General features: G+C 51.9%; 1 protein-coding gene across 1 annotated transcript; it reads right to left on the bottom strand.

Moving 5' to 3' along the window:
- Positions 1-7,801: 7,801 nt before the first annotated feature.
- Positions 7,802-22,926, bottom strand: LOC144257844 (retinol dehydrogenase 8-like). The gene is made up of 6 exons (XM_077806013.1): positions 22,830-22,926; positions 21,467-21,628; positions 17,856-18,035; positions 13,097-13,190; positions 11,320-11,503; positions 7,802-8,041 (listed from the first exon to the last, which is right to left on the bottom strand). Exons 1-6 carry the CDS (start codon positions 22,924-22,926, stop codon positions 7,802-7,804), a joined length of 957 nt encoding a protein of 318 aa, XP_077662139.1.
- Positions 22,927-23,363: the final 437 nt, after the last annotated feature.

Below are 23,363 nucleotides of genomic sequence, written 5' to 3'. Positions count from 1 at the left end.
GTTCTGAGCCCTGAGTTCTGGCGAACAGGGTTCACGGGGTTCATGGATCCAAGTGTCAGTGGATAGAAAAGGAGAGCCACGTCCTACAGGTGGCTCAGAAGCATATTAGCCCCTGTTGTGGAGCTGTATATCCCTCCATTTCCTAATTCCCCTGGCCCCTATCCAGTGTACGCACACCCATACACACACACACACACAGAGCTCCTCATGGGCAGAGCCTCAGTTGCGAGATGAATTCCCAGGCACCGGTGCAGAGTCCGCCCTGCTGGCAGACAGCCTTTGTCATCTAGAAAAGGAGAAAGGGCACTTTTGGGCTTTCTCACACTGTCTCCCAGCTCCCTCCACATTCATTTCAGAGCGAGCCTCGGAGACGGCTCAGTTGCCACAGGAGCCGAATGGCGGACGCTGAGAATTGCTTCTGAGAAATGGTGCATGGGGTTTAATCATCCAGGACCTTTCTGTGGTTTCTCTCTCTTATATCATCTTCAAAGTTCAGTCACGCTGGGCGCCCACACAGTGGCTAGCATTGCAAAAGGGCGGCTGTGGGACAGGGAGCCAGTGAACAACACTAGCAGTCGCAATGCGGCTGCTGAAGCTATTGCCAGCGCCTTGCATTGGGGGAGTATTACACACCCCACTGAGCAACAAAACCCGAGCACGGAGCGCATCGGGCCGGATTGGACGGTGTACGATGGCTCGTTTGTGCCAGCTAGGCTGGTGCAAATGGCACTACAGGGAAGTGAAGAATATCCCCGTCATAGACAGGCCCTGCTCTAGCCTCGGGCATCCTGCAGTGGGCTGGGGGTAGATTGGAGGGGGTGTGGCTGAGGCAGAACTGCAGCGCAGCGATTCTGCTCCCCTGTAAAGCCCCGGGGGGGCGTCACTAAAGCAGGGACACAAGTTAGGGCAAATCTGGAGCTGCCCTAGTGTCCTCGGCCACGCCAGTGCAGATGAATCCCTTTGTCGGTGGGATGGCCAGCTGTTTAGCCATGCAAAGCAGCAGGGCAGGACAGGAAGTGAAGGAGAGTCCCCCACGCGGTTGAATCAGCAGTTGGGTTTTAGGGTGATGTTTGGCCAGGACCCCAGAGCTAACACATCTCCAGGGACTGAACATTCAGTCCAGTATCAGGGCTGGCTTGTTCTCCGTCTTAGCTTTCCATCTGCCTCACAGCACCCACGCAGATTTTTCCCAGCCCCGCACGGCTGTGCCGAGAGCAGCAGCCCTCTATAACAACAGCAGCTGCCCGGCACCAGGCCTCTGATCTGACATCCCAAAAGATCTGGGAACACAAGGCCACCCCAGCACCTTGCCGGGGCAGTTCTGAGGGAGAAAAGAGCTACCATAACCCATTGGTCATCATGCATTAGGCATTCCCACACTGTGTCTAGCCCACAGAGGATGTGGGTCTGTTACAGCACAAGGTGTGCAGGCTGGTTCTCAAGCTCGAGCAGTTCATGCTTTTCGTTGTTAAGATGCCTGGTTCCATCCCTGGCGTTGGCCAAGATGGTGGCGGTGGTGCAGCTCCATCCCTCCGGGTTCCTCCGTCACTTCTGCCTTTTCTTGGCCTTGTCCCCAGTGTGCTGACCACCCACATGGCCCACAGGAGCCAATAGGAGCTGTTAAGAGCTCAGCACTTTCAAAATCCAGGCCACAAGGGGCACGGGGTGCATGGTGCTGAGCATCCCTCAGAAGCACTGGGTGGTCCCAAACCCCTGCCCGGGTCACTGGGAGCCACGGTCCCTGTCACCTCACAGGAGTCGCTCACACAGTTTCAGCTGCACCATGGGCAGAGCCTGGATCTCCCCTCTGCAGAGTGAGCCGGCAGGTCAGACGGGGTGAGTCTGTGGAGATTAAACCCTGCCCATGCTGAAGTCAGTAGGAGTTTTGTCTTTGATAATGGGGCAACTTTTGCTGGCTTCAGTGGGAGCCGAGGAGGAGGGAGCATCTGTGGCGCCAAGGGCTAGGTCCCTAAAGGTCACTTGTGTGAGGGTGGCGATGACCCACCCCTGCTGTGTGCATGGGAAGGTGGCAGGTAGCTGGGGACCGAGGGATTTGCAGTAGGGAAGGCAGGAGGGCATGAATGCCCAATGAGGTGCTAATGGGATGCACCTATTTGCTGGGAGCTGGGCTGCCACCTGACTGGATTCATTTCAAAGTTGGCCCCTAGGAAGCCCATGGTGGCACAAGTTCAGGAAGCAGCTGCAGTGGCAGGGGGGCCAGACCCCCCTCCACCATCAGAACAGCTGCTCAGCCCTTCCCAGCTCGAAGTCACAGTGGGTGCACTTTCAAAGGAAGCCTCTGTACTTTTTCACCCGGTGCTGGTTAAAAATATCACTCCAGATTTTAATAAGGGCTGTCACTCGAGATATTTCTGTCTGGGAGTGGGAAGTGAAACCCTCTCTCTGGTCACAGCCCATCACTTGATTCTGCCAGAATGAGCTTGAGCTGCTCTTCCCCAAGGCCAGGCAGACATACCCCTTCCCTGAGCACTCCCACTCTTCCCAGCACTTGGCACTCAAAGGTCTGAGAGCCTGTTACAGCTACAAATGACTCAGACATTGCAGCACCCCTGTGCAACAGGCTAATGTTGAGCGGCAGCTCTGCCCAGTGGACAGGCCACTAAACTGTGCCTTGGCAAGGACTGGGTTCTCTTCCCAGGACTGCCACTAACCTGCCATGTGATCTTCTGAACCACTTCACCTCTGTTTCCTCTTCAAACCCTTTGCCTAACTAAGCTCTTAAATGCCGTGACTTTCTCTTATGATGTACAGCACCTACCACAACGAGGCCTCTAGGTGCTATTGCAAAATATAAATAACAAAACTCCCCATCTTACAGGTGAGGGACAGAACAGCTACAGGGGCATCCCAACTCAGGGAGTAGAGCCCAGGAGTTCTGATGCCTACTCCCCACTGCTGTAACCACAAGACTGCACTCCACCTAGCTAGGGATAGAACCCAGGAGTCCTGTTCCACTTGGGCTAACCTCCAGACCTGACTCCCGCTCTCTGGGCTGAGAATTGTAGGGACTAGGGTTCCTGACTTGCACTCCCATAGTCTAACATTTACATGTATAGATGATGCTCTTTATGCACTTAAAAACTATTCTTTATATGTTCTTAAATCCCCCATTAGTGCCTCCGCCCAAAGTCATTTGTCCTCAGCAGGTCAATGTGGAGTCCCCAGACCAACCAACCTGGACTGAGAACCAGAACAGAAAGTGCATTGGAAAAATGTTGAAAAAGCAAACTACAGCCAAGTTTTCAAAGCACTGTCACTTTAGAAAAGTCTGATTTTTTTTAACCAAACTTCCCAGCAAAAATGGACCCTTCTGTGAGATAAAACATACAACCTTTCAGAAGATCAGATTCATTTATGAAAAGTTGTGGTTGGTGTTAGAAACTGGGCTTATAAAGAAGGGTGAGCTTCAAATTACTGGGATGCGTGGCTACCATTCTGTAAAGATCATCCTGGCTAAGCAGCTTACTCTGAGTGTAGGGTTTGTGAGACAGAACAGATATGTGACATCTGAAGGGCCAGGACTGCCCAGAACGGGTGGGCAAAAGAGACAGCTTGCCCTGGGACCCCTGTTTGAGAGGGGCCCCAAACCTGAGTGGCACTGGGACCTCAGGTGCCAGGTTATAACACCTAGAGCAGGGAGCTGGGGCCAGACCTGTGGGCCTGGAGCTGTGATTGTGGGGTTGGCTCACTCTCCAAGCCCCGCAACTGTCCCTCAATGTTTTGCACCCTTGTTTCATATTTTGCACTGGGCCTCTGAAAACCTCTGCAGCCCAGGGAATTTTTTCAGTATCAGCCTTTCAGTGTCCCTGTTCTTTACACTCACACACACATGGGTGAAACACAGGGACACTTTACTCTGAGTAACTGGAGGATCCCACTCTGCCTTGCCACATTTGGCTTCTGATTCCTTCCCCACGCACCAGCTCCATCCCTCACTCGTGACCCCTTTGTAGTGTATAGGAACTGGGTAGCATCCCTTTAAACAGTTTGTGGTGCTCACTGGGTTCACTGTGCAACAGTGTGTGACTGTAACTCACTCTTGCATGTTGTATGTCACAGTAAGTGACATTATATGGACCCCACATACCCTGGTGACTCCTTCAGACTATTATTAGTGTCTAAATTAAAAAGACACAAGGCCACTTAGTTTCTTTTGGCCTCATCATTCCTCCCTCCCATTGCTTTCTGCTCATTTTCCTCCTATACACGCAGACTGTGTCCAGAGCAAGCAGGTCTCACCCAGCCAGCTGCCTCTACTCTTCCTACCCTAGTTGTTCCAGGGCCCTTGGATCCCCACTCACTCCTGTGGTGTACTGAGGACTGTGTTTGAATTGTAAGCTATCACTTTAAGAGCGCGGGGGAGAAAAGGGCTGAGTAAGGGTGCAGGGAGGTCCTGGTCCAGTTTGCAATTGCAGGCTAGGGTGGGGGCTCAGCAACAGAGTGTGTGATCAGAGTCAGTCTGGAAAGAGCCAGGTTAAAGCAAAGTGCGGTGCGGTATGCCTTGCTGCCTTAGGGAGTAGCCTGTTTTCTCTCTTTCTGTTTATGGGTCCTTGTGTGTTATTGTTCTGAATTCGAAGAATTCAAGTAGCGTTACATTACAACCTTCCAGCAACAGCATTTATGTTTTTATCTAACATCTCTGTGTGTGTGCTATGAACATAACCACCCCTGCCCTTTACAATGTTACCTCTCAGTCCTGGCATGACAGCCCTCTCCTGTGCCTTTTCCCACTCCTCAGTCTTGATGCTTCAGCCGCTCTAAGGGTCTTCTTCACCTGCTCATTCCCTCTCCCTTCCAACCATTCCCAGCCTCTCTCATGTCCCCACAAGCCAGCCCAAGACTCTGCAGTCCCTCACAGCTGGGCCTCTCTGTCCCATATGTAAGGCACCAGACAGAATACACTGCTGCAATTACTAGCACTGACCACTGGATGTCACTGCAGGTGCACACACCAGTCACTGCCAGGGGATTCTGTGCAATGCCAATGACCAATAGCTGGCATTGACAATGTCCTAAAAATGTAACGGGGGCTTAAAATTACATGAGCCAGGAACTGAGCACTAGTACAATGCACTAAGGAGGGTGTGGACTACAGTGGGATCTGTGCTCCTATAAATTGAGTTTAGGTAGATTTGAGCTCTTGGGTTTTAGCATGGAGATAAAAATCCGCCTGAAGCACAATCCTGGAAACTTCTCTGTAGTTCAGCAAAGTTCAGGTAAATATTTCATCCAGAGGGGAAAAAATCCAGCCCTTTGGTGCTTCCTAGTTTACCTTGGGTCAGAAATGCTGAAACACAGCAAGGAAAACTGTTCGAGAATATTTCTGCCTGGAATTTTACCTCCTTGGATACATTTGAACAAGATGTAGATAAATATCTGAACCTCTAAACCTTTGGAATTGGTATAATTAATATTTTATATTCCAGTCATTCCCAAAAGCCCCGCTAACATAGTATGAGACAGTCCCTGCACCCAAAAGCTTGCAATCTGAATAGACAAGACAAAGAAATGAAAGATTTTATACCCTTTTTACAGAGGGGGAAACTGAAGCATAGAGAAATTAAGAGACTTGCCCTAGTTCATACAGGAAGTCTGCGCCAGAGCTGGGAAGTGAACCCTCCTCTCGAGACCTAGTCTGGTGCCTTAGTCACAAGAACAGGCTCCACCCTGGGAAAGATCCTCTCAGTAGTGATTATGTCCTCCACAGAGTCAGAACAGTCAGTTCCATAGTTCTGAGCACAGTATCTCATTGTCTCTCTTTTCTCTCTCATGATCTATCTATCTATCTATCTATCTATCTATCACCAAGATATCTGGTGTGCAAACAGAGACTCATCATCCAGATGTACCCAGACATGTATACATGATCATTACATTTTCCACTCTGAACTTTTCCACACAAGATATAAAACCTGAAGGTGTTTTATTCCATAGTTCATCCTCCACTTTGTGGGCTCTTCTCTTCCATTGTGGGTAGCATGCCAAACAACAAAACTTTGCAAGGGTGAAGAATGACATGCACTCAGACACAGCATCCCTTGCATGGTGTCTCCCTGACTGCAACGTTTCACACTTGGATGTGGCACTGAATGTCATGGACTCAGAGCTCAATGGCGCTTGCGCTGTTGAGATTACTAGTGACATGGTCACCTTACATACAGGAAGGAAACTTTAGGGCAGGAAGGGATTGCAACTAGCCACACCAAATAATAACCATCTGTGGGCAGGTCTGCTGTGTTTCAAGAGAGGTTATGCCCATCCCAGACCTGGCATTAAAATAAACCATTGAAGTAAAGCGAAAGACTCTCATTGACTTCAATGGGTTTTGTTACAGGGCCATGAGTTTGGTCCACTAATGAACATGAACCACTAATTGACGCAGCAGGTTTAAAACAAACAAAAGGAAGTATTTTTTTCACACAACGCACACTCAACCTGAGGAACTCCTTGCCAGAGGATGTTGTGAAGGCCAAGACTATAACAGGGTTCAAAAAAGAACTAGATAAGTTCATGGAGGACAGGTCCATCAATGGCTATTAGCCAGAATGGGCAGGGATGGTGTCCCTAGCCTCTGTTTGCCAGAAGCTGGGAATGGGTGACAGGGGATGGATCACTTGATGATTTTCTGTTCTGTTCATTCCCTCTGGGGCACCTGGCATTGGCCACTGTCAGAAGACAGGATACTGGGCTAGGTGGACCTTTGATTGACCCAGTCTGGCCGTTCTTATGCATACTGGAGGAGTCCTTCTGGAAGACTTCCAAAGAGGTTATACCAAGTCTTGTTAAGTTTTCCCGAAAGGCATCTCTGGAAGTTTGTGTAACTTAGATCAGGCTGGAGATGAGAGACAGAGCAAGGACTTCTGCAGTCCTACAGCTACACTGGTATTGGGCATCGTTCACTCAAGCTCCCTATGATTCTTTTAACATCATGCACCTTCTGCTTATGCACCTGGCCCAAAAAGCCAAGTATTACGACTGAGTGTCACGCTCTCGGTTTGGCACATCTGTTGGTGCTCATGGGCTGGCTGGTGGACAGCAGTGGGATGGGGACTGGATGTGGGCAAGTAGGACTCTAGTTTGCATGGCAGCTGTTGGCTTTATATCACATCCAGCTGCAAGAATAAAGGCACTTCCCTCCTGCCTTTAAAGCAGCAGCCCCTCTTACTATTTGCTGCTATTTAAAATTACAGTACTTGGGGGAGTATGAGTTTGTTCCAAGGGCTGTTAGTTGGAGAAGGAAAATCTTGTGCCCCTAGATCACAGGTTCAAATCCAGCTAAGGCTGGTAACAAGCAAGCAAAGGCCATCACTCGGCCCTGCCTTGCTTACTGGCTCTGATTGCACATGTACCTTCAGGAGCGGGTCCTATTAGCTCAGTGAGCTCTGAGGAGAATCAAGACCCTGGCCCCTCTTCGCTCCCCTCCTACCTCTGTTTTCCTAGCACCTGTCCCTCCCACAGAAGCTCATCCCTGTTGCATCAAAAGCCTTCTCCCCTGGGTGCCTCTAGCTGTCAGCTACAACCTCTTACCCCCCCCCCCCCAATAACCCATGCCTCTTCATTTCTCCTTCTCCCTACTATTTTGGGTACAGCTTGTGCAAAGGGCACCCTATAAAATGAAGCCATATTGGGTTAGTGTATGGTTCAATGGGCCGGAAGGTCTCGGTCCATTTCCGAGAGGCACATGTCCACTGAACCCCTTGATCATCGAGCATCTCCAGCCTTTTTCCAGCCCTACTGCACCTGAGCCCACTCTCCACCCCTTCACCCCGGTTCCCAGGGCCTATCTAAAGCTGAGCATCTTCACCCCCTGCCTCATCTTCTGGGCCTGCCATCGGATCACCTTGATGGCCTTCAGGCTGATGTGCAAGAGCATGTCGTACTTGAAGACCATCTTGTAGAAGGTGTCGGCCATCAGGGCTCCAGTGGGGTCAGCGTGTTTCAGGGCCGTCATGGGCGTGTAGAAGGCGTTGGTCTGGTGGCGGAAGGGTGGCTTGGCGGCACTGATCACCCGCAGCGTGTGCTGCAAGGGAACCGAGACAGCCCCACGTGAGTGCTGTGCCGCCCTTTGCTAAGCCAAGAGTAACATAATACTTTACCAGCACCGTGCTTTGCAGCTCCATCCCAGAGCTCCCTGTGAACATCAGCCTCACCATGCCCTGGGAGGTAGGTCAGGACCCATAGTCCTGCAGCGCGCTGTGCTTTTAAGGGATACGGTAGCGGTGTCGCCCTGGGACTCTGGTTGTGCCGCAGGTGGTGGGATCTCAGAGAGGACACAAGAAAGGTCTCTGACTGAATCTCCTGGGTTTGTGAGCTGCCTCTATGTCCAGTACCCAAACGTGTCCAATATGTTACAGTCCCCATTGTGCTGGGGGGAAACTGAGGCTCAGGGAAGGGAAGCGATTCTCCCCAGGCCACCAGAGGGTCAGTGACAGAGCTGGGAACAGAACTCAGGAGACCTAGAACCCACTCCTACACTTTAACCACTAGACAAGCAATAGGTGTTTACAGTATACCTGACTTGATGGAGCAGCAATCTCATCTGACAGGGGGAACCCCCCCGTTTCCTATGTATCATCTCCCCACAGGGCGGGGGAGGAAGTGTTGTCTAAGGATTTGTGAATCATGGGGTAGGAGGCAGTACCATTCATCTACTCAGTGCGTGACACACATCCACCAGTGAGCAAGAGAGTGGGCGAAGGGAGACATCCCAGGGTTCAGACTGGGGCAAAATCCTGGGTTCCACCCCACAACACAGATCCTCAAACCCATGAATCTCATCTTGTGGAGACTGAATCCCTTCCTAAGCCCCCCTCCCTGGACCTAGGGAGAGTGATCACTTTGGATAAGCTATTACCAGCAGGAGATTGAGTTTGTGTGTGTGGTTTTTGGAGGGGGGTGGGGGGGTGAGAGAACCTGGATTTGTGCAGGAAATGGCCCACCTTGATTATCATACACATTGTGAAGAGAGTGGTCACTTTGGATGGGCTATTACCAGCAGGAGAGTGAGTTTGGGGAGGCGGGGGGGCGGAGGGTGAGAAAACCTGGATTTGTGCTGGAAATGGGCCAACTTGATGATCACTTTAGATAAGCTATTACCAGCAGGACAGTGGGGTGGGAGGGGGTATTGTTTCATGGTCTCTGTGTGTATATAATGTCTACTGCAGTTTCCACGGTATGCATCCGATGAAGTGAGCTGTAGCTCACGAAAGCTCATGCTCAAATAAATTGGTTAGTCTCTAAGGTGCCACAAGAACTCCTTTTCTTCTTCCTCCCTGGACCGCTGCTGCACCTGGGGTGAGTCACACAGAACCCTAGAAATGTCAGGCTGGAAGGGACCTCAAGAGACCAGCAGGTCCAGCCCTTAGTGCTGAGGCAGGACCAAGTAAATCTAGGCCCTCTCTGACAGGTATTTTTCTAACTTGTTCTTAAAAACTTCCAGTGGCATGGATTCCACAACGTTCCTTGGAGGCCTGTTCCAGAGCTTAACTACCCTGAGGGTTAGAAAGATTTTCCTAATATCTCACCTAAATCTCCCTTACTCCCATGGTGATGCCATGGAGGGCCGTGTGACCAAGTGCAGACCAGGGCCGGGAAGACCCACTGGACTTTGAACGTTGGTAGCAGGGACTCAGAGACCCGCTTTGTGCCTTCCAAACAAACCCAGGGGGGCCCCGCTGGGATCAGTGGAGGGGGAGAGCCAATCTAAATGGTCTCCTGACAGCTTAGAGATGCTAAGAGGCTTTGGGGCAGGATAAAGTGGGGATTAGGGAGGATTATTTTGTGAATGTTGAGGGGGAGGGATTAATTAATTTGCGAATGAGCCAGAAGATATAAACAGAGGGAGGAAATATGAGCTAACGGGACATGACATTCTTTGAGTAAAAGGAAAGGAGGCCAGATAGCCTCCATTTAGCATTGCCACTAAGTGGGATTCGTGAGGAGGTTCTGGGGAAGCTTGGCCTAGAGGGGAGAAGAGTGGATTTGCAGCTTTCAGTCATTGGGTTTAGAAACAAGAAGTAACTAGAGCAACTGGTGCCTGTCAGCTGTTGGGCAGCAGAATCCAGATACATAGCCAGAGCTCATGCCAGGTGGGCGTGAGGAATGGAGTCCCGCTTATTTGCCTTCCAGGAGTGGTGCTGGAACTAGGGGTGCTGCTGCACCCCCTGGCTTGAAGTAGTAATAACAAACACCAAATACACGGTTTCCATCATCAGCACCCCATTATAAAAATTGTTCCTCCTGCCAGGTGAACTGTGGCCCCTGGAATCCATTCTAAGGGGGCACTGGTGCTCCAGGACATGTGACAGTGACCGCCTCCTTATTCCAAGTGACCAAGCAGGCGGAGGGAGCCCTCCTTAGCTCACACTTGTCACCTGGCCAATAAGGCAACGGATTTTCTTGCCTGCCCAGAATGGATTGCGGCTATGGTGCACTGCTGCCTGGTGTCAACGTTAAGACTTAGCATCTCATCATACTGCTGGGACAGGAGCTCGGGCTGTCTCCTGGCACGCTCTGTCTGCAGGGAGGGAACGCAGAGATCATGGAGGAGGTAATGGCATTGCTGGCAATTAACATACCAGCTATTAGCCCTCCTGCTGAGATCTCTCCACAGCCCACTAGGGACTGATGTGCTCCATAGGGGGACCCTCCCTTCTAAAGGGATACCGTGAGGTCCGCCAGCAAGGCGTGCTTTACCACGGAGAGTGGGGTGGAGATCAGACGCCTTGTTTGGGGCGTTCCAGATCTTGGGGTTGTGTCATGTGCGCTTGTGGAAGGGTGTGCCCACCAGAACATGTTTCTGCTGTGTTAGCGTGTGGCCAGGAGCATTAGTCTGCAGAAGAGAAGACCGAGAGGGGACATGAGAACAGCTTTCAAGTACATAAAAGGTTGTTGCAAGGGGGAGCGAGAAGAATTGTTCTTCTTAACCTCTGAGGACAGGACAAGCAGCAATGGGCTTAAATTACAGCAAGGGAGGTTTAGGTTTGGACATTAGGAAAAACTTCCTACTTGTCAGGGCGGTGAAGCACTGGAACAAATTGCCCAGGGAGGTTGTGGAATCTCCATCATTGGGGATTTTTAAGAGCAGGTTAGACACCTGTCAGGGATGGTCTAGAATATCATACTTAGTCCTGCCATGAGTGCAGACGACTGGTCTAGATGACCTCTCGCGGTCCCTTCCAGTCCTGTGATTCTATTATTCTACGCCTGCTGCTGGGTGGGTGATGCATATGGCACGTATGAACGAGGATAGAGGGCAACCCTCTCTGTGTTTGGGGGCACACCCACAAGTCCTTTTACCTCTGCTATGTCACTGGGAGTCTGCCCCAGGCTGGAGAAAATCGCCTTGGAGTTCTTCAGGTAGAGGTTAGTGAACATGTCTGCCGTCTCAGGGTCTGTCGTGGAGTAATCTGCATTCTCTGCATCTTCATAGACCTTCGTCTCAAACTCTGTCACCACGGGGCCAGGCTCTATCAGGCTGACGCTGGAAACACAGGCAAGCATAACAGCCCTGTTCACAATGCAGTGGGTCTGTAGATTTTAAGACCAGAAGAGTCCACTGTGATCCTCTAGTCTGACCTCCCAGTGTTAAGGCATAGTTCTGCCTGGGCACCTCCTACCGTGTCATCCCTGGATGCCAGACCAGCCTGTCTCCTAGGTAACCATGCCCACTGACATCATGACACCGCATCGGCGTGGAACCGTGCCCAGTGATGCTGTGTTAACGAGGGGGAACAACACAACCCTATGCGGCGATGTCCCAGCTTCGTGCGCTGACGTTGCTCCTTCCCGCAGTGACGTTGCCTCGTGACACCTCGTCTTGCTCTGACCGGATGTTAGGATGTCAAAACCAGAATCCAGACCGATCCCACAATTGCTTTCTGGGGCTCGTGTCTCACCGGTTCTCTGCTCCCTCAGGTCATGCTGCAGGAGCTCCGATAGGCGCAAAGCTGGGGCTAGAATAGTCTCCCCAGCTCCTACCAGCTGAGCACTAGTTCCCTCCCATGCCCCAGGCTACCCCTCACCTCTGCATGAGGCATAGAGGGGTCAGCCTTTCACTCCCAGGCCACTCTGCTGCCCTTCCTCTTCCTTGTGCCTGCTCCTGGCCTGCCTTCCCTTGGGGACTCCCAGCCTGCAAGACAGGCCAGAGGCAGATTATACTAGGACGGAAACTAGGCTAAGGCAAGGGGGTTGGGACTTGATTCTCCTAAGAATCCCAACCCAGCATGCCCTGTGGTGGCCTCTGATGAACTCTAGAAATTAGCTAGCTCCCAAATGACACCTTCCTGGGGACTGGCCAGTGTTTTAAGGGCCAAGCAGCAGTTGCCTCCGGGGAAAACTCACCCTAGCCAACCTGACCTGTGCAGACAAAGAATCTCAGCACAATCACAGAACAAAGGCCTCTGTATACTCCGGTGAGAAAAGCATACACGGAAGTTTGGACAGCAAGGTCCCCCTGCGAATGCCCAGGGGTTATTTCACACACTGAGCTATGGGGGACTCAGAATATCTCAAGGACTTGTAGATTTAAGATAAAATAATGAATAGGCCAACGTGCATTCCTGGGGCTTGGTTCTGGCTGGATGGCGGCTGCCTCGCCTAGCTTGCTGGCATGAAAATGTCATTATTTCTTACTCACAGTATGGAGCAAAGAGGGGTGGCAGCTGCAAGCTGGCTGTGGGTTGTGAGCACTTGTCAAGAATGCCCCACAAGACAGGACCTTAGACCTCTGCATGAGAGCCCTGTTGCTTGCCAAATGAATGCTAAGGGTGTATTCCCCAAAGGGGATCCATTTCCTATTGGAAGGTGGTACCGTGTTGTCTCCGGTTAGTCCCAGAACTGTATTCCCAGGGGATATTCCAGGGTCAGTTTTCTGTTTAAAGGAATTAATGATTATGGAGGCTAATCCCAGCTGTCTGCTTCTGCCGAGCCTGTGCCACCTCCACCCCAGGGATGGCTCCCCACACCTGTGTGGTATTTTAAGCTAATACCCTCAGAACAGAGAAATGAAACAGCACAGATAATTTGGAACCCCGGTTGTGTCTGTAACATAATAAAGCTGATTCCTGTAACTCACAAGATGTTGAACTTCAGCGCCTGTATGACGAGGCTTTCGCAGAATCCTTCCACAGCAAACTTGGAGGCTGTGTAGATGTCATTGAACATAATGCCTGGAAGACAGAGGCAAGAGAGTGGTGAGAGGCGTGAGAACAGAGCTGAACCACAGCGAGCGTGTGTCAGTTACGTGAGCCCACAAAGGAGTTTCTTGCACATTGGATCTGACGTGGTGAGCTGGTTGTGGGCAGGGGTTGAGGGGATACGGTGTGCACCAGGTAATCGAGGGGTAGCTATTGACAGGAAGCCATCGGGGATGATCCATTGGCCAGTCATGCAAAGCAGGGTAGTGGCTTTGAATTGCAGACTGCCAGGGATCTGACTGCATGCCCAGCACAGAGCAGGCTTGTTGATTTGAGAGTTAGACCCAGGTGGCAGAACCCGCTGGGGTGCGGCGCGGATACAGCTCTCTCAGCTCCTCAGGGGCAACTTGGGAGCTGCTAATTACCAGCCTGCAATGCCCTGATTAGCCTGCTCTAACAAGCACCGACGTTTTCATTGCCTTGCAACTCCGGTCCATGGAGCCAAGTGCTGGGGCTTATGTGGTCTGGTGGTTGCGAGCATGAGAGTGGGACTAGGGAAACCTGGGTTCTGCTCCTGAATTGCAGTGCAGCCCTGGGAATGAAAAGGTCGGCGGCTCTGTGCCCCAGCTTCCCAGCCTGTGAAAGAGGGATAAATCTGACCCGACGCTGAGAAAGGCCAGGGAACTGTCACGATATTTAATCTGAGGCTATCTATCAATCTGTCTCTGCTCTTATGCAGAGCCTCCACATCAGTCACTACGCTGCACAGCGTGGCCAGTCAGAACGTCACAGCAGCAGGGCCAGAACTGATGCCATCCTGCTCCAGAAACCTTAGTTCCCCACTCATCTGAGCTAAAGGGCACTCTCCATTACCTCCTGGCAGTATGGGGCCTATGGCACACAGCGAACAGATCTGAATCCCTCCATCTGGGTGTAGTGGTGACACCCGCACGCTAGCGATTTCACTACATCATTACCAATCAAAAGGTCAGGATCAGTGGTGCAGGAGGTAGCTGGGGAGTGGAGTAGGGTGGGGGTGGGGGCAAGAAAACACCCCCTGACCCCCCCCTCCAAGGCTTTTGCACTTGCTCAAAGTTCCATAGGCCCTGGAGCCAGGGGAGGGCCATGACCCGACCGCTTTTAAGCAGTGGCCCCGTACTAAATCAGTCTGGCTGCTGCTGGAGCAGTCTGGATCATCGCTCTGGCTGCGTGGTCACAACACCGCTGTTCTGTACGGACAGAGTGAGGGATGGGTCAAAGGGTGCTGTAACCTGGCACGTAGGGAGCCTGTCCCTGTACTGCGGGGCGCAGGGAAATCTGCTGGAAATGTGACTGCTGGCAGCACTGGTTCATGCACTGGGTGGGTCAGAGAGAGGGGAGACTCCCTGACTGAGAGAGACGCAGGTCCCTGACGGGGGAGGGAGGAGGGGACTGGAACAGGGCCCCAGCCGGTAGACCAGAATTCTGCCCTCCTCCCCCCCAAGAAATGTCTGAATTGGCATTGCTGGTCAGGAGTCTTTTTTGTGTGTGTAGCTTTTTGTGTAGCCAGTAGAAGCCCTTACTGGACTTTATTCAGTGTGTAAAGTCCCAAGAAGAGAGAGGTCACAGGACTCTGCATAATTCTCCTCTGTAATTAGATTTGCATCAGGCTGATAAGGAAGTGCTTCCTAACACTTGTACTTCGTAAGGGATGGTTATTTTTATCCCCCAGACTTTACTGTAAACCCACAAAGTGCCTCACCACAGCTGAAAAAAACCCAACCAAAACAAGCCAACCCCACAATCAGCTAGCTCAGCAGAGCAAGTAACACATGGAAAGCTGCAAATTAAAGCAGAAATGGACTTGCCGTGGCAACGGCCGCATGGAAACTCACAGGGGGTCTGTAACGGGGGCTACTGGAGTCAGTGAATTCTGGCTCCGGTCACATGACAGCGGTACTGAGCGGGGTTACCCTGCTCCAGGCCAAGAGGCTGCCTGCCTCCCCCTGTATAAACAGCTGTGCCCCATCACTATGCTCTGGTCTTATTCCAGACCTGGGCATAATTGGGGGATTTTGCACTCTTCGCCTGAAGCAGCTGTCACTGATCATTGGTGGGGATGTGCTACTGGGCCAGATGGATTTAGAGTCTGATACAGGATATCACCGCCTACAGCCTTGAAATCTCCCAGGGACCTACGTTTTCACTATTATTAATTTATTGTTGTTCTAGGGACGTGTGGACACCATGACTGAGATCAAGGCTTCCTCATGCTCTGTGTTGTACATACAGCTAGTAAGAGATAATCCCTGCTCCAAAAAGGTTGCTAGAGACAGACAAAAGATGGGAGGGGAAACTGAGGCACAGAGCGAGGCCGTGACTGGCCCAAGGTCACCCAGCCGCTCGGTCGCAGGCCTAGGAACAGAATCCAGGGGGAGCCCTGATTCCCAGCCCTGGGCCTTACCCGCCAGGTCATGGGGGGCTGCTGCAGATCAGTCACAGGTGGACTGGGCCCTGTAAGTGGAACCAAGTCCAGCCCACCTGTGCCTCAATAACAGCCTCCTGCCCAGGCCTGAGCGAGGCAGCTGGTCTGTATAAAGAGCCGGAGAGGGTGAAGAGACAGGAAGGAAGCTATAGCAGAGCAGCAGTGAGCAGGTGGCTCCTCTCTGAGACCGGGGTGGGGGGGGAAAGGAGTTTGGGCCTTGAAGCCAAAGGCAGAGGAAGCTGTAGAGAGGTTTCAGAGCATGACAAAGGCTCCTGCAGCAGGGACCCTGAAACACCAGGGGAGTTTTGAGACAGCACCTCAGGGAGAAGGGGCCACATCCAATTTATAAGGGGGGGGAGCTGTTTTGTGTGTGTTTATTTTGAGCTTTATGCCAATAAAAGCAGACTCTGAGGAGAGAGATTATGGAACAGCGAGACGCCTTTTGGGAGTTATGGAGGACTCCAGGAGGGGAAACTGAGGCAGAGTGCAACAGAGACACCCGAGGTCTTGAGGGGGCACTCAGCAGGTGGCTGTCCCTGTTACTATCATGTAAACAAAATCCACTTTCTCTACAAGCCAAAGCTAAAGCAGCCAGGTCCCCAGCTGGTGCAAATCGACGTGGTTGTCGATGCCCGCGTACACCAGCTGAGGCTCTGGCCCGAGATGTGTAAGGGCCTGACTTCTGGCCTGCTCTCGCGGCTTGGCAGTAGCTGCCTTCTTGTGACCTCTGCACTGGGCATGTTAGCCTGCCGGCCTCAGCACTAGGTGACGGAGAATGTGAAGGCTACAGCCCACAAAAAACCTTTTCCCCCTGGCCTGCCCCCTCGGAGCGGAGAGAGTTAGTCAAATCCTCACAAACCACAGGCTGAGGGGAGGCTGCGCCTCTCATCCCTTTGATGTCACTGAGCTGAGCCCTGGCTTCAGCAGGTGTGCTGGGGTTGCTGGGTGACGGGCCAGGAGTACCGACTGTGGCATCTGTGACGTCCCTGCGTGGGACCCGGCCATCAGGTGCTCTCCCTCCGGAGGCGTGAGTGGGCCCCACCTCCTCACCAAAGAGCTTGCTGTCTGTTTGGCACCAGGTCCCAAACACCTTCCATCTTCTGGGGGGGGGCCAAGTGGGAGATGGAACCTAGAGACTGACCTTTTCATTTAATGCAGCCTCTCTCCATGGGCCATTTCCTTCCCCAGAATTCCTCCTTCCACCTTTCCCTGTGTACGAGGAGCCGGTCACTCTCAAAGGGCTTGGATCCCTGATCCGTCCAGCTTCCCATGTCAGGTCTAACTGTTCCCCACCCTGAAAATGACTGATTCGATGGATGTATTTATGTTGATTTAAATAATAACCAGAAAGATGCCTGTCCAAGATGCTAGGCCACCCATCCTGCGTTAATGCTACACTGAAATCTCAGCAGAATTAATTGATCAACTCAACTGGAACAGAGCCTGTCACCCACAGAAACTTCTTTCCACCCCATCGTCATCAAGCCCTCAGCCTTCTCAGAAAAATCCCTTTTTGTGGTTCTACCACCTAATGTGGTGGATTAATTTAACGCTAGTTTGGGGCAGATGAGACTATTAAAAGTGATTAATTTAAATTGTAAGTTCCTCGGGGCAGGGACTCTCTTTCTGCTCTGTATTTGTACAGCACCTACCACAGTCTATGAGATTTTCACCTAATCACCTGACTCCAGGATTTGGGGCTATGAGTAAAAACATTAACTAGCACAAAACTAACTCATAAGTGGCACTTAGGCTAGTGAGTCTCGCCCTGTGTATGGTGAGACAGGAGGCATAAGTGCAGGGAGACTGGATCTCTGCTCCAAAAACTTTAACACTAACGCTTTACAACTGTATGTATCAAATAGAAGATTAAAACTCCACAGTACAGCTGGAAAAACCAGGTCCTTTTTAGTGATAAACGGACACATACTTATCCAAAGCCAGAAACTGCCATCCTTATGTGTTGGCTGCCATCTTGGATGACACCAGGAATTGAACCGGAAACCTCCAGTACTAAAACCATAAAGTTGCTACCATTAGAGCTGAAGACACAGGTGTAGTTTGAAGTCTGTATTTTGGGGGGGGCAGCTGCAGTCAGGCCAACAGGGCCACTCTCGGGGGGGAGGGGGTGCAAATTCCACACCTGCCCAAGGTTTGCAGCTGGGGGGAGGCAACACCAGCTCAGAACCAGCTTTGCATAGACGTAGAGGGATGTTCTCCTGGCCCCCACCTACCTTGCAGGCCCATGACACTGCTGATCACCACAATATGCCCACTCTGCCTCCTCTTCATATCGGGCAGCACCTCTTTGATCATCCTTACCACACCGAAGAAGTTGGTCTCCATCACACCCTTCATCTCCTCGATGGTCTGGCATTCGATGGGGCCAATCATCCCCACCCCGGCGTTGTTAACTGCAAGATATGGACAAGCAGTGCAGCGTCAGCAAGGAGCCCTCTTGTATTGAACTAGCATGGTTTGCACGGGCTTGACCTGTGTAGTCTCAGGCCGTGTCTGCACAGAGGCTTGCACTGATCTTGGTTTCAGTGGGTTATTTTGGTTTAGCTTAGGATTTCATTGCCTGGCACCTGCTTTCAGGTGCGTTGGTGCAGCTTTGCCAACCCAAGTGCACAATATCACAAATAAGGCCCCCCGAAATCATGAGGGTTTTTAAAAATAAAAATCAATTCTGGGTTCTTCCTCTTGGCCTTCAGGGTTTTTGAGCCTTTTGGGATTGTATTTTCATGCTGTGCTCAGTGGCCACGAGGGCTGGGACCTTACTTTGAAAGCCAAGACTCTCATCTCATCCAATGAAGTGAGCTGTAGCTCACGAAAGCTTATGCTCAAATAAATTTGTTAGTCTCTAAGGTGCCACAAGTCCTCCTTTTCTTTTTGTGAATACAGACTAACATGGCTGCTACTCTGAAACCTGTCATCAAATCCTGTGTATCCAGGAGCTGGGGCTTTAAGAAAACACGTGGTAAGACTCCTGATTGCAACAGTTGGACACACTATTGGTGTGAGTCTCTGGTTACAGGCCCGCATAACAACTGACAAGCTCCTTGGGGCAGGGGTGCAACACGGGAGGGGAGTCAGGTCTCCACTCCCATGGCCACCGACCAGACGATGGAGGGCCATCCTGGCCAAATTGAAGGGAGTAGCTTTGCGACCCAGCAAGCCAGGATGCAATGCCACTCAGTCAGACTTGACCCAGCTGGCCCTCCCTCAAGGCCAGGCAGGTAACCTAGGCCCCTTCCTTAGTTAGCAACATTCTGGTTGCATTCCTAGAGATCTTTCTGTTTGTGAGTCTGGACGGGCCACAGGCTTTTACCATGGCCCAGTCCTGCCTTCCCAGTGCTGAATAATTGCAGACTGGCTTCCCCATGGGTCTGGCAAGCAGCGCAGTCTGGAGCGTGCAGCTAGGCCTGCTCCTTGGGCTGGAGAATCCCTGTGTGACCTAAGGTGGATGGGGCCCAATCTGGCTCCCAGCCCAGCTCTGACTGAGCCAGCGGCATTGCAGTTAATGGGCCAGGTGGGTGTGACTGAGATGAGCTGCTCTTGCTTCCACATTAGACCCTGGCTCCTGCGGCATCTCCACTCCCTCACCCTGCTGAGGGCCTGAGCCCCTGCCCTGGTGGGGCAGCATGAGAGACGTCCAAGAGGCTCTGCATGGGAAGGCGCGTTCAACGTGGTTCTCGGGAAGCAGGAGAGCCAATCTCCTGCTCCCAGAGTGTCAACTCCACATTGTTCCATAATCTCAGGAGAGGGGGCCCGGGCACGTGCGTCGCTGACCTACATAACTTTCATAGATCAGCCTCGGTGTAGTCTGTGCAAGCAGGGAGCAGCAAATGGGTCAAGGGCTCCTGCGATTAAAGATGTGACTCAGTGCCAGCCAAACTGCCGGCAGCCTCTGACCCAGTTCGAGGGCTGAGAGGGCTGCTAGCATCTTTCCCCCGCTGTGGAGTTAAAGGTCACGGTCCTGTGCGATGTGCAGCGGATGTGGGGAGGGCAGACATGCATCGGGCACAGGGAAAGGAGAGATGTGCATAGGGGACGGCAGACATCTATAGGGGAGAAAAGGACATGCAGAGAAGTCCAGGGGCCCAGAAGAGGACATATATATATATAGGGGATGGCATATAAGGGTGAGAGGGAGAATGAATATGCAGAAGGGAAGATCATAAATCATAGACATGTAGGGCTGAAAGGGCAGTCATCAAGTCCAGCCCCCTGTGCCGAGACAGGACCAAAGTGAACCTAGACCATCCCTGACAGGTGTTTCTCCAAACTGTTCTTAAAAACCTCCAATAATGGGGGTTCCTCAACCTCCCTTGGAAGCCTGTTCCACAGCATAACTACCCTTATGGTTAGAAATGTTTTCCTAATATCTCACCTAAATCTCCTTTGTTGCAGATTAAACCCGTTACTTCTTGTCCTACCTTCAGTGGACACGGAAAACAATTGATCCCCATCTTTCTAACAGCCCTTCACATATGTGCAGACTGTTCTCAGGTCCCCCTCAGTCGTCTTTCCTCAAGACTAAACATGCCCAGGGTTTTAACCTTTCCTCACAGGCCAGGTTTTCTAAACCTCCGGACATTTTTGTTACTCTCCTCTGGACTCTCTTCAATTTGTCCACTTATTTCCTGAAGCGCGGTGCCCAGAATTGGCCACAGTACTGACGCTGAGGCCTCACCGGAGTGGGACAATTATCTACCCTGTCTCACATGTGACACTCCTGTTAATGGGATCATATTAGCCATTTTCACAGCTGCATCACACTAGTGACTCTGATCCGCTAGAACCCCAGATGCCTTTCAGCAGAGCTCCCGCCTGGCCAGTTATTCCCTATTGTGTCACTGTGCATTTGATTTTACCTTCCTCAGTGTAGTACTTTGCACTTATTTTAATTGAATTTCATCTTATTGATTTCAGACCAGTTCTCCAATTTATCAAAGTCACTTTGAATTCTAATCCTGCCCTCCAAAGTGCTAGCAAGCCCTCCCAGCTTGGTGGTGTCTGCAAATTTTATAAACCTACTCCCCGCTCCATTATCCAAGTCATTAATGAAAATACTGAATATAGTAGCAAACCCAGGACTGACCATGTGAGACTCCATTAGATACACCTTCCCAGTTTCACAGCAAATCATTGATAACTACTCTTTGAGTATGATCTTTTAACCAGTTATGCACCCACTTTATAGTAATTTCATCGAGACCACATTTCCCTAATTTACATATGAGAATGTCATGTGGGACTGTGTCAAAAGCCTGACTAAAATCAAGATATTTCACATCTACTGCTTCTTCCCTATCCACTAGGTCAGTAACCCTGTCAAAGAAGGAAATTGGGTTGGTTTGGCATGATTTGTTTTCGACAAATCCATGCTGGCTATTGCTTATAAACCTATTATCCTCTAGGCAGGGGTTTTCAACCTTTTTTCATTTGCAGATCCCTAAAAAATTTCAAATGGAGGTGTGGATCCTTTTGGAAATCTTAGACATAGTCTGCGCATCCCCAGGGGTCCGTGGACCACAGGTTGCAAACCACTGCTCTAGGAGCTCCCAAACTGATTGTTTAATAATTTGTTCCAATATCTTTCCAGGTATCAAAGTTAGGCTGATTGGACTGTAATTCCCTGGGTCCTCTTTGTTCCGTTTTTTAGGTAGATCTGTGTAGGGGAGGTTAGGACTTGTAGGGGCATTGGAGAGCACAGATATATATGGGAAGAGCAGATAAGCACAGCTGATAGGGGGGAGAAACGTGGCGGGGTGAATGTGGCGGGGGCCCCATGCAGGGGGCAGCAGCAGGAGGTTGGGCAGAGGCAAGCAGGGGAGCTCACTCAGTATGTCGATGTGCCGGTTGGGGATGCTGTTGATGCAGCTGATGATGGATTGCTCATCGCACACGTCCAACTGCCTGATCTCCAGGGTCTTGTGGAGGGTGACTCCGGCGGCCGCTTCCAGGCACCCCCTCTTGCCCAGGTTCCTCATGGTGGCAATGACTGTAACACAGAGCAGCCTGGCTGCAGGCACTGGGCCTTGCTGAAGCTGGACAGAGCCCGGTGATGCTGCATGGCTGGGAGCGAGGAGAGCAGGTGTAGAGGGGGCCGCGATACACAACGAGCTTCTCCTGCTATTCCCACTGCAGCAGGGGTTGGTCCTGGAGAGCAGCCCGCGAAGGCAAATCCCAGGGCCATGCACCCCAGAGGCTGCAGGGCTCTCAATGGGGCTTAGAATGGGGGTTCAGAGGAGGTGTGGGGTGTCAATGTGGGGCCTCCTGTGCCATCAGGGCCATGCTGCTCCTAGTAAGTGTTCTGGCACCATGGGCCCAGATGGGGGGAGGGGGCTCCAGACTTGGCTTGTGTCTCGTTGCCCCAAGCATGTTCTTGCCCAAGGCTGGTGCAGGCCAGACAGCCATTCCCTCCCGCAAAGGCCTTTGGGTCAGCATCGACATGGGGAGATGTACCACCTACTCGGGGTTAGCCTCCCCTCGCATGTCCTAAAGGAATACGGCAGTCATGCTAACTCAGTTCCAGGCCACTGGGTCAGATTCTCCCCCTTCCCTCGCTGGGATCCTGGCCACTGGATCACAGGTTCCCCCATGACCCCTCGCTGGGATCCTAACTACTGGATCACATTTAAGGGGCCCAAACCATCCTGGGAGGGGAGCAGGTAGGAGGGAGGCAGCTACTCCCACTCCCTTGTGTTGTCCCACTTGAGTTCCAAGCTGGGGCCCCTGCCCCAGAACAGAGGGGCAGGGGAAGGACCCATCGCCCTCTCCATTTCTTTCCCTTTGGAGCAAATTATTTATTTTACCATCTCATGTGTAAAGACTTCTCCTGTGCCCCACCACTCATGCAAAATGTTCCTAGTTCCCCACCCCTTCCCGGCTGTGTCCAGTAGGCCGGGTACCAAATGCACCCACAGCCTGGCTGCATGCTGGCATGGAAAGGCCCCAGGATAGGCGAGGGAGCTGGTCAGCTCTTCTTTCCCCATCCTGCTGCAGTACTCAAGGCTTGGCGGCATGGGGAAAGGAGATGGACTCTGCTGTTCTGGGAGTGGGGGTGGGAATACGCAGCCCCGCCCAGCTGCAGGGGAGTTGTGGGTCTCCCATGATCCCAGCCGTACCAGCTCCACCCGGGGGCAACCTGGGCATTCGCGCCTGTGTGCCCGACACCCTGGGCACATGTGGGAAGCGCTCACCTTTGAACCGCTTCTGTTTGTCCTGGGCCATTTTCACAGCCAAGGCCAAGCCGATGCCGGAGGAGCAGCCTGTTATCAGCACCGTCTTGGGAGCCATGCCGTTCCCAGGAAAAGCGGGGCACCAAGGAGGTCTGGTCTGGATGAGACGGGCAGGCGCAGCAGGGGTCCCTGAAAATCCTCCTGACGAAGGAGCACTCAGAGTGTTGCTCTCAGGCTGGAAGTTCCCAAGGGGTCTTGGCAGCTCCCAGCTCTGTCTTCACATCCCGCTCCGACCTTCCTTCCACCCCTAATAAAGGATGGCCTGGCTCCTAACTGGCCAGCGCCCAAGACCTTAATCTTCTGGGCCTTGTTAATCTCAGGATGGATTTGCACGATGATTCCTGGCTAATCTCGTCTGGCTACCATCACATGTGATGCACAAAAAGCGCCACGGGAATTACGGCAGCAGGCAAACCCTCTTACCGAGCATGCCTTGCATTGGGGCCCTTGTCCAAGCGAGCACTGTGCAGGAAGGTCACGGGCTGGGTCAGAGGC

The sequence above is a fragment of the Eretmochelys imbricata genome, chromosome 27 (assembly GCF_965152235.1).
Source record: "Eretmochelys imbricata isolate rEreImb1 chromosome 27, rEreImb1.hap1, whole genome shotgun sequence".
Taxonomy (NCBI): Eukaryota; Metazoa; Chordata; order Testudines; family Cheloniidae; genus Eretmochelys; species Eretmochelys imbricata.
The sequence above is the reverse complement of the archived record's forward strand: the minus strand, read 5'-3'. Positions and strand labels throughout refer to the sequence as shown.

Excerpts from the sequence above, each read along its gene's own strand:
- LOC144257844 (XM_077806013.1), bottom strand. The coding sequence starts at position 22,926 with ATGGCTCCCAAGACGGTGCTGATAACAGGCTGCTCCTCCGGCATCGGC. Across the intron at positions 13,191-17,855 it reads CAGTGTCATGGGCCTGCAAG|GCATTATGTTCAATGACATC; the intron begins GTAGGTGGGGGC and ends TCTGTCTTCCAG. Across the intron at positions 11,504-13,096 it reads GCGCTGAAGTTCAACATCTT|CGTCAGCCTGATAGAGCCTG; the intron begins GTGAGTTACAGG and ends CTGTGTTTCCAG.